The following is a 12,083-nucleotide window of genomic DNA, read 5'->3' on the forward strand; positions in this document are numbered from 1 at the left end:
ACTGTCTTTCGTAGTTACAAAATCTAACATTACAAAGATACATAGAAAAGGAGAAACATTCTTAGGTGCAAACTCTTCATTTAAACCTAGAAAAACTTAAAAGATTACTTATACCTACCAGATAGTACCACGAGTAAAGTTGTCAAGAATGACATGTTTGATATCATAAAGGTGAAGGCAACTCTGAAATGTGCCCACAAACTTCTGAGCTTGTTTTCTGGTTTTGTTTTTGTTTTTTTACATTTTCCAAGGGCGAAGTTCTCAGTTCTTCTTGAACATTTCAGATCTAGCCCATAAAGTGTTCCACTCCTGGGGAATAGAAGCATATAAATATATACAGTTATAATTGTAATAGAATTGATAAATAGGTTCCTAAGTCTCATATACGTCTATATTTTCTCTATATCTCTCTATGTATATAAATATATCTCTTTCTATTTATTTATGACAATGTAGTTGCGATCACAGTGCTTCCTCGGGTACTCTTGGATCAATGTATTATAGGCTGGCTTCTGAAGCTCGATGACCTATTGTGTGCAAATGTGTCTTCAATAACTGTAGATCTAATTAACACAGTCATATCCAAATAATGACCCGTGGGCCATACCCGGCCTGTCACATTGTGCTATCCGCCTGTTTAAAATTTCACTTTATACTTTTTTTTTTTTTGACATGTTTCAGAAGTTCCTTCAGAAGGGGAGATTATTACACCCCAACTGAAACCTCCCTCAGGAAGAAAGGGTTCGATCCCGAGACCGCAGAAACGACATTCCAGAAAGCAAACCAACCACCAGGCCACCATCAGCAACGATGATTTTTTTTATTGTTGCTGAGACTGAGGTCCGCGAAACGTGAAAATTCAAATGGCTCCCAGGCCTAAAAGTTCGTGGCTTTGTTTAAGAATACTCTCCCATATTTTGAGGACTTAAACGTGAGTAATAAAAAACGTAAACTCATGAGTTACTGAAATACGTAAAACAGATGACCCTTGTAGGTTATTGTGAATAGATTAGTGAGAATACATTTTAAACAAGTCAAATATAAAGAAAAATATTTTTAAATAAAAGACAATTTCTCCTTTATACAGCTGACCAACCTTTGTAAAAAAAATTATTTGGCTCTTAAAAACTAATAACTAAAAATAGGTTTTAAAAAAATGGAATGAGTTTGTCAAGCGTTTTCCTGCATTCTGAGCTGAAGTGCATTCTCCAAGCGTCTTGAATACACGAAACATGCAACATTCTAGTAATAAGAATGCGTAAATTATATTTAGTTAAAGAGCGCCACTAGTCATTACAAAAATACGAACGGCATTAGAGGTACGTATGGCGCAGGTAGGACAGTAATGGGCGGCAGTGGCGTAGCTAGTGTGGGGGGGGGGAGGGGGAGAATTTGAAAATCCCCCCGCGCCTCCACTTGAGGGGAACCCAAATGAGTGTTCTTTTACATTCAATATTAAATGTTACGCAATATGCAGGGCCCCCAAAGAGGTCAAACCCCCCGGGCCACCAAATAATGGCAAATTCCTAGTTACGCCCCTGATGGGCGGATTGGGCGGGTAGTCCTAAATCGCCTTCGTGTATTTATTAAATGAGTTTATGTCATTTTTAATTGATTAATATTCTGCAATTAATTCAACAGATGTTTCGATCCATTGTTTAAACAAAGACGCCAGTAACTCCTAAAGGAGCGCGAGTCCTGCTTTTTGTACTGTTAGAGCGCTTTGGGCTAATCTGATTGAGGTAACGAAAATTTAAGGGTGTACCTTTATGCACGGTGCTGCACAATGATAGTGACTAGTGACCCTGTGGAAATTTCTGGTCAGCATGGTGAGTTGGCTCGTATGGAGACAGGGAAACTCTGCGAAGAACTGCCTCCTACCTTATCCGTGTTGCTAGAGATATGTGTTCCCAATGAAGCGCATCTGGGCAATCAGAAGTATACAGATTTACCGTAAACCTAGCGCTTATTTCACTCCATGTATGTAATCTTATCTTATCTTTTATCTTATAAAACACAGACGTACTTCAAAAAAAGAAAATGATTACGTCCTAAGCGTGTCCCTGATTCAAAAAATCATGCATATTAATCAGTGACTTAAACTCTACTATTATGCCTAGGTTTAATCCCAATAGTTAAGTAATAGGACAATGCCAGGATCAAAGGTTAGGCCACGGCATTTTTTTTTTAAATAACCATTTTTTATGTTCTGTTTATAAATTAAAGTGTGGTTGGGGAGGGGCAAGGTGTACTCAGCATTATAGACAGTATATAAGGGATACACCGAGGTCAAAAGTTTGGGAAACACTGCTATAGAAATACGTCACAAGGACAAAGAAATGAAAAAGAGCGGGAAAATAAGACGTTGGTTTTCAACAAATTCTCCTTCCATCACTGGTGTGAAAGTAATTTCAATAAAAACACCGTCCTGCCCTCCAAGTACTTTCTGTTCTTTGAAGCAGACGGCATCGCGAAACTAGCCTGGTGGAAAGATGTCAGGCCTTGTCGGGTTGTTCCTTCGTGATCACCATCAGGAATATTTCAGTTCCCGCTATAAGTGGTACTCGCTGTCACTTACAAGTCACAGGATTGGGGAAAAAAAAAACTTGGCCTCAAGACTCTCTACTAGTTGGGTTTTTCTCTACTTGTTTATGTTTTTTTTTTTTAATGAAGATGTTTGTATCGAGAGGGTGGGTAAAAGGAATCTTTAGAGAACACTCGTGTGATGGCCTGGGGTTTTAATGTAGGTGTCACAGATTACATTATAGAATTGTTTGTACATTTCACTTTTGAAAGTAATATAAGCCCTCGACATGAGTCTCGGGATTTAATCCTCAAATTTAGACACTTGACATTCAAGTCAGGATTTACCCAAGGGACGTAATTAGTATGTTTGAAATCTATTGGTTGATTTGAATTTAAACAAAGACATTTTTGAAAAGAGTTAGCGCCAGAGAATTGGCGGTAGTAAGAAAGTAAAAGTCAGTCGATAAAATAAGGTTCTTGTAGATAGTCACGTTTCTAGGAGCTCTGTTTGAAAAGCCTTTGTAATATGCTCATTGATTTGTAATATGCTCATTGATTTGTAATTTGTACATAAACTGTACTTACGTTGTATTTAATAGAGTTCCAGAGTTTTGTTTTATCAAAGAATCGTCAATTGTCATTCTAGATCGTCATTTTTGTTAACTATTGAATTCAAGTAAAATCCCCGGCATAACGACACATCGTGACGTCATACCATCCGAATGTTGTTGTGACATAATTGGCACTCTCCGACTAACAAAAGTTCATGGACAACTTTTAACGAAATTTATTCAAGATCTAGATCTGGGACCAATTTCAAAACTCTTCAAAGGAACTTCATTCTTATTTAACGGAGGACAGAATTTCTGTGTTTAACAGGTCAGTTGGTTATCGATAATTCTTTTATAAAGATTTTCGTTAGAGTTACGTCTAACTCACGAAATCTATTATTATATGTAATTGGCAAAAGGAGTAAGACCAATATACATAATAACTGGCAATATAAAAGACCAGTAAAGCAAATAACTGGCAATATAAAAGACCAGTAAATCAAATAACTGGCATTATAAAAAAAGACCAGTAAATCAAATAACTGGCATTATAAAGAAGACCAGTAAATAATCATATGTGCAGCACAAAGTAAACAGAAGACCAGATTTAACCAACTGTTAAACCAGTAAAAAGTACATCGGCTCAATAGATCTATACATCAATCATATGACTCCAGTAACTACAAGTCTACTGTCAAGAATTTATTAGCAAATTGAGGCTTCAAGAACTTTGTCACTAGATCTATATTATTATTATATCTGAGATAAAGCCAAAATCCAGATATCGAACATTTTGCTCCAATACAAGAAACTAACAAAAAAATTAAATATGGCTTCCAGTTCTAGAACACAACGATTCTTCGAATTAATAGAATTTGCCAAAGAAAAGCAAATTTCAAAGCCAGACCAGTGGGCAGAGAAACAAGAAGAGAAAGAATATCAAGAGCAAGAAGCTGAAAAACAAAGGCAAGAATCTGAAAAACAAAGGCAAGAAGCTGAAAAACAAAGGCAAGAAGCTGAAAAACAAAGGCAAGAAGCTGAAAAACGCATGCAATTAGAAAAAAAAAAATTGCAAGACGCCGAAAAGCAAAGACAACACGAAAAAGAAAAAATGGAATTCGAAAGGCAAAATAAAGAAAATAAAGAAAGCATTCCAATTCAAGGTCACTCAAGTATGTTTGACAAATACAGATTAATGAACAAAATATCGGCTTTCAACGAAAACATTGACAATATGGACTCGTATCTCATAAGATTTGAAGAAATAGCTACAACATCCGGTCTACCTGAAGCACATTGGTCGAGCTCACTCCTCACCCTTTTGACTGGCAAAGCTGTCAACATTTGCTCACAACTGTCCATCAATGAACGCAGCACTTACTCTAATATCAAGGAAGCTCTACTGCGCCAATACGGAGCAACTTCAGCCAACTATAGAAAGAAATTCTATAATGAAAGGCCACAGCAAAATGATGATCCTCAAATTTTTGTAGCTAATATGTCAATGTGGTTTGATAGATGGGTATCCATGGCAAAAATAGAACATATTATTATCGACAACATCACCCATGCTCACTCAGAAGATATTCAATCCTACATTATAGAGAGAAATCCTACTGATATACAGACATTAACCAAGATCATCAGACAATATAGAGCAGCCTATCCAAACAAGTCAGTCAAACCATCTGTTGAAGAAAATTTTGTCTGCTTTGCTCAAGACAAAAATGCAAGATATAAGTCAGATGACAAAGTCAAATGCAACAAATGTCATAAACTAGGGCATTTCACGTCTCAATGCCGCAGCAGAACCACAGAATGTTCATTTTGCCATAAAAAGGGTCACCAAACTCATGAATGTTGGAAAAAACAGGCAGTCTCCAAAAATCAAAATTTTGATAGACCCACATCACCAACTCAAAGATACAGCAATAGAGAGCAATACAATCTCAACAAAGCACCTGGAAACAATAAACCAGATAACAACAAACCTCGCTACAGAAGTCATTCACAGGACTCCAGACCACAATATATGCCAAACAGAAGCTCATATAACAGAAGCTATTACAATGAGCATTCAACTATGACAGTCATTGCAAAGTCCAATGGTCTCAAATTTTATCCAGGCTTTGTAGGAGACAAGAAGGTGGAAGTTCTTCGTGACACCGGAAGCACGTCCACATTAGTACATGAACGCTTCGTACACGCAAACCGTTTCACAGGCAACCACGTCCAAGCCACTGCATTCAACGGAACTGTCAGCAAGTTGCCTGAAGCCATCATTTATGTTACCACACCATTCTTCAGTGGTCAAACAAAAGCATTAGTAACACCCAATCTACCAGTGGACCTAATCATTGGAAACATAGAAGGAGTTAAAGAATGCACTCCTCAAGAACTTGCTGAATGTACAAATGCTATACAGCAAGGTCAAAAATGTTTGGCAGTAATGACAAGATCCATGTCCAGACAAGAACATTTGGCACCTGAACAAGTTAGCCAAAATAATCACATGGCTACCTCAGTTACTCAAGTTATGCAGAATGCAACAGAACCAGTTACTAGTCCAGTAGCCAGCAACAATCAAGAACATTCAACATGGACACCCCCAGTTACATCAAGCCCATCCCTACCGGTCATAAGTCCACCTCCAATTCCCGAATGTCCATTGTTGAACTTTGAAGAACAAGACGACATGCCCAGAGTCTCTAACAATGATACAAGAACTCTAACTGGCCAAACTGAAGTCAATCAAGACAAGTCTCATGAACCAGAAGCAGATACTTATATTCAATCAACTTTGGCTATACCAGACAAAAGAAAAACTATGCAACTTGACTCTATCACTCATACAAGTATTCCTCATTTGAAAGAATGCGAGTCAACTAACGAAGTCATTACAACCAAGAACATTGAAAGTCAAAGAATATTACATGAACACATGAAATCAAGATATTTTGCTCAAGGAGATCAAATCAATTTACTGTTACCAGATTGGAGTAACAAGCTATTCTACAAATGGCAAGGTCCATTTACCATCACCAGAAAGATTTCCAACCTGCTTTATGAAATCAATGTCAACAAAGTTACCAAAGTATTTCATGTTCATATGTTTGAACATTACCATGAAACAGATAATGAAGACATCAAAGCAGAAGTTGAACATTTTACAAGCTTAGCAACTATTCCTGAGGAAGAAGAAGAAACATCATCAACACCCATTCCTGAGATAGATGTTTCATTACCAGCATCAAATCAAATTGACATTCCCAAGGTCATCACTCTGAATGACATAGCACTACAAACAGTGAAGAACATTAAAGTGTATCCAGACCATGCAGATTTCTTTACCAGTGTTTCTGAGACATTTCCAGTACTGCAATTTGAAAACAACTCAGAGAGCAACAACATTGACAACACCAAGTTTCATCCTCCTTCTACTCAAGGGGCAACTTTTCTTCAGAAAGGAACAAATGAACTTCTTCAACATTGCTGTATTGACCGAGTGAACTCAGACATGTTCAGTCATTGCTCTATTGAACATTCTAATGCAAAGCATTCTGCTACCATTGTTCTACAGCGTCAAAGTTCATCAACCAGAAAATTGAGTTTTGGTTTCGGACAGTTCTTATTTTCACCAAACTCAAACGCGGTTCAATCAGACATTATCTGTGAGATCATTATGACATGGAGACAACAGCTTCATAAACTGAAAGACCTTTTCTTCAAGTTTAGAAAACGCACATGCACATCCATGTCGGCAATTCAGAAGGGTTCCGAACTTTACATTTCTACTTTACATATGTACTATAGCATATATAGTGTCACTTGATCCATTATCATTCATACTCGTCAAGGAAGAACAGTGTTCAGTTGTACTTAATCAATTAATTTGTCTACTCATTTTTTCCACAGGAGTTCTATATCAGATATTGTATTGATTTCAGCACCAAGCAACCCACTGAGGAAAGTCACTCATTCAAGATACTTTGTTTATTATGTTTCAGCATCTTTGCGAGCATTTTATTTCAGGTATTTTATTTCAGGTCGAATATTATTGCATATATCCTATTATGATAGTACAGATACATGACAGACAATTGGAATTTTTCATGTTGAGATTTATATCACATTGAGTACTATTTTCTCAGAAGATTGTCATGTACTATCACAATTATTTCAATTTTTCATATGCAATATATTTTTCCATGTACACATTTTCACATTAGTATTAACCAAATGAGTTATATTGTCATATTTTAATTTCATCATGAAGCTTCATAACTTATTCAATCCAAGATTTCATTTATTCAAGATTTATGCTTTGTACAACTTTTGATATTGTTCATGACAAGCATTGTCTTATTTTCATAACCACTTGAATAGTGAGACAGGTATTCAAAGTCATCAATAATTTTATTCACTGCATTTACATTTTTTATTATTGTTGTTATCTCCAAGTTGACTTTATTTTGTCATATGTTACCTCAACCATTTTTCTATAGTTTCATGTATGGTATTTTGTGTATATTTAAATAATTTTAATACATATGAGCATTTCTATTACCATACAAATGCTAAATGGAGGAGGGGGTAATATGTCACAGATTACATTATAGAATTGTTTGTACATTTCACTTTTGAAAGTAATATAAGCCCTCGACATGAGTCTCGGGATTTAATCCTCAAATTTAGACACTTGACATTCAAGTCAGGATTTACCCAAGGGACGTAATTAGTATGTTTGAAATCTATTGGTTGATTTGAATTTAAACAAAGACATTTTTGAAAAGAGTTAGCGCCAGAGAATTGGCGGTAGTAAGAAAGTAAAAGTCAGTCGATAAAATAAGGTTCTTGTAGATAGTCACGTTTCTAGGAGCTCTGTTTGAAAAGCCTTTGTAATATGCTCATTGATTTGTAATATGCTCATTGATTTGTAATTTGTACATAAACTGTACTTACGTTGTATTTAATAGAGTTCCAGAGTTTTGTTTTATCAAAGAATCGTCAATTGTCATTCTAGATCGTCATTTTTGTTAACTATTGAATTCAAGTAAAATCCCCGGCATAACGACACATCGTAACATCGTGCATGTTGTTACATCTGGCACAAGTGTTGTTACAGTAGGATACTTCTAGTGGGAAAGCTTCCGTGTGACTAAGTAATGTATTCCTTTTTTTTTTTACGTCCGGCACAACGGGGTCTATATTTAGTTGGGAAATCACGACTTCGTTTTCATTGGTTACTTTAGTCACGTGATGTTCCAGACAATTTTTTTGTGTATTTTTAGTCTAGAACTCCACTGCAATGAAAGAGGTACATTGCTAGGTTTGTTAAAACCTTTTGTCTTTAGTTTCGTTTAGTTACACGGGTTGAGGCTCTAGAGAATGTACAACACTCATTTTTTTAAAATTGCTTTTGTATAGTGCAACTTTTTTACTTATAACATGCTCAAATCACAGTGGGGGGACAAGGCCGGCCATAGGTCATTGGAGGCCCTAGGCGAAGCGAATAGGGAAGCCTTAGGCGAAATGAATAGGATGAACCCAAAAAGAAATAGAAAAACAAAAAATTAAGACCGGAAAATATATATCCTGTGTCTATATCTCAATCAACAAATGTAGATGTGCTTCATGGATTAGTCATGGCCACCAGACCGGAAATACTGTTTTGACATCTCATGAAAAGAAAGAAACAATGGTCTTCTAACATATGTGGTCTATTGGCAAACCCTTTAGGGACACCCTCAACATATGTGGTCTATTGGCAAACCCTTTAGGGACACCCTCAACATATGTGGTCTATTGGCAAACCCTTTAGGGACACCCTCAACATATGTGGTCTATTGGCAAACCTTTTAGGGACACCCTCAACATATGTGGTCTATTGGCAAACCCTTTAGGGACACCCTCAACATATGTGGTCTATTGGCAAACCCTTTAGGGACACCCTCAACATATGTGGTCTATTGGCAAACCCTTTAGGGACACCCTCAACATATGTGGTCTATTGGCAAACGCTTTAGGGACACCCTCAACATATGTGGTCTATTGGCAAACCCTTTAGGGACACCCTCAAAGCTTCTCTGAAATCCTTCAGCATTGACCCAGCGACCTGTGAGACAGAAGCATATGACAGAGCATCATGACGTCGCGCAATGAAATCTGGCGCACAAATTGCTGAGGATAAGAGAACACCGCTGGCAGAAGAAAAACGCCAGAGAAGAAAAGCAAGGCAAACGACACTAGCTCCAGCTGGAATAACCTGCCCAGTGTGCGGCCGAACATTCCTGCTCAATATAGGTCTCACCAACCACATGAGGAGAACACAAAACACCAGTGCAAAGCCCTCAGCATCCTGGATTACACATCCTCGAACCACAATGGACGAACTATATTCGCAAATAAACTTTGAATCATAGTAGAGACTTCCAGAGTTAGGCTAGCAGACATAGAGCCATAGAGTTCTGTTATGTTTGAGATTTGATTCATGTTTATCTAAAAAAAAAAAAAGAGTCCTGTGCGAGGCCCCGACCAATCGGAGGTTCTAAGTGGCTGTCTAGTTTGCCTATGCCTAGGACAGGCCCAGGGGGGAAGGTTATATAGGAAAAGGTTTCGTGCCTCCAGTATGCGCTCAGCAAACACAACTCAGCTCGAATCGAGTTTGAACTCGAGCCCTTTGATAGGTAACCAAGCGATTTTACCTTTTAGCCATACACCCCACCATACTAACAAAGCTGAATGGAATGGTCAACTTGTTTACCTACTAACGTTTGTGAATGCTGTTTAGGGGTCATCTTCAGGCGTGGTGGCCGAGTGGTGAAGCGCTCTGCTTCCAAACCGAGAGCTCCCGAGTTCGAATCCTAGTGAAGACGAGCATTTTGAACAATAAAATTTTTAGGACGCCACTCAGACAACCTAGCTAGATGGATACTTGACATACATTGACGGTCGGTCGTTTTGGTGGCCAACAGGACACCCGGGTTAACCGTCGGTCAGAGAAACAGATGGGCTTTACTTCTTCCGCCCATTGATCGAAAAGTCTGTATAGGGAGACAAGAGTCATCAATATTTTAAAGCCGTAATTTCCAGTTCAATAATCGATTCTTTTTAAATCAATATCGATTCCAAATCATTGTTTTTAAATCTTGAGGCTTGAGAATATCGAGCTTTAATGTTTTCCGCTAAATAGATTAATTTGAGATTGTTTAATTCAATCAACTAATTTATTATTCATTACGCCTCCTTCATGAGAAGAGCACTGAACGCTGAAGCCGAAAGAAAAATTCAAGCCTATAAGAATAGGTGCACATAGAAACTGCTGGGTACCAGGTACTAGGAAAAGAAGACAAAAAGAGTTTGTACTTTTACAAGTTAACACTCTAACTGGCAATAAGAAGGAGATCCTTTATTTAATACTTTGAAGACACAAAAACTGAGCTGGTTTGGTCATATTGTAAGTGATGGGTCATTGTCAAAAGTTTTCTTTCAAGGGGGTCATTGTCAAAAGTTTTCTTTCAAGGTATTGACGTGTGACAGAAGAGCTTATGTTGTTTTTTTTTCTTGTGAGTTAGGATTTGTTTAAAGTATTATATATATATATATATATATATATTGTTACGTTCTCTCTCCTTATCAGGCCTTCTGTAAACACTGCTAAACACAACACAACACATCAAGAACTTGACAACAAGGCTCCAAATAATCTGGTACTTCAATAAGGGGCAAATCAAACAGCCAATATGACACAATTGGCAACACAATCAACTACTACAACGTTAGACCGTATATCACTTTACTAAACTCATAACTCTACTGTCTCTTCCTGGACTCGTACGTTTCACTGGAGGACTGCACCAGGACCGACTTCATGGCTGACTAACAGTCTCAGTCTCAACGCTCTGCGGTCTTGAACTCATGCTAGTACTGTCCCTTGCCTTTCAATATAGCACGCTAAACTGTATTACTGGCCTGTCACCTATGTCAACTAATCACACACACTTAACCCTTTTGCTTCGCGAATAGGGTTATAACAATATATATATATATATAGTTCGTCCATCGTGGTTGTGTGCCTTCACATGTGTGCCTTCACATGTGGCTGGTGAGACCTAGGTGAGCCCGGAATGTTCGGCTGCACACTGGGCAGGTTATTCCAGCTGGAGCTAGTGTCGTTGGCGCTTCTCCTCTGCCAGCGCTGTTCTCTTTTCCTCAGCAATTTGTGCGCCAGTTTTCACAGCGCAACGGCATGATGCTCTGTCATATGCTTCTGTCTCCCAGTTGGCTGGGTTTATGCTGAAGGCTTTCAGAGAAGCTTTGAGGGTGTTCCATATCTTCAACTTTGAAGGAACATCCGAAACAAGTCAACATCCGAAACATGTAAAACATTTTACAAAACGTATTTGAAAAGATACGGGCCATTAGCTAGTGGCAATAAAGCCGAGTCGATACGAAGACTTCTCGTCTCCCATCTCTCCCGAATCTTCCATATTTCATTTTGTTACGCTTTTTAGGATTACCTATATCCCTCTTTATTCTTTATCTATACTACTTTGTTGATTACTGAATCTAGACCGGAACGTAAACATCAAATTTGAAATTTAGACCGTGTCGTAAACATCAAAATAGAGAGTAAAATTAAGTTAATATTTTGTGATATCGTTGCTCTATACTGAAAAGAATTCAAAGTAGATTATTTTAATGCTTTTTTGTTGTAATTTTTTTTTGGTTTATTTAAATCGTTTTTTTTTTGTTCCTGGCAAGAAGAATTTTGATATCGATGTTTTTTGTAAATCCTGGCCAAGGTGTGACGTGATTACACAATAACAAGACAAGAAGGAAACAAAAATGATTTCATTTCAAGATAGCGTTGAGTGGTTTCTGTTCTCTCTCTCTCTCTCTCTCTCTCTCAGGGCCGGCCTTAGGCCGATTGCACCGATTGCTCCAGATTGGGACCCTTCGCCTGGCAGGGGCGCCGCAATTAACATTAGCTATATCATTATCAGT

At 37.8% G+C, this 12,083-nt stretch overlaps 1 protein-coding gene across 2 annotated transcripts in view; it reads right to left on the minus strand.

Annotated features, from left to right (window-relative positions):
- LOC106065621 (proto-oncogene tyrosine-protein kinase receptor Ret-like) overlaps window positions 1–12,083 on the minus strand; it is a 206,543-nt gene that overhangs the window by 168,734 nt on the left and 25,726 nt on the right. For both annotated transcript variants that reach the window (XM_056021661.1, XM_056021663.1), the window contains exon 2: window positions 119–309. In XM_056021661.1, coding sequence (XP_055877636.1) covers window positions 119–167 — 49 coding nt within the window. In that variant the 5' untranslated portion in view covers window positions 168–309. The remainder of the gene's footprint in view (window positions 1–118; window positions 310–12,083) is intronic.

Source organism: Biomphalaria glabrata, chromosome 2 (assembly GCF_947242115.1).
Source record: "Biomphalaria glabrata chromosome 2, xgBioGlab47.1, whole genome shotgun sequence".
NCBI classification, from domain to species: Eukaryota; Metazoa; Mollusca; class Gastropoda; family Planorbidae; genus Biomphalaria; species Biomphalaria glabrata.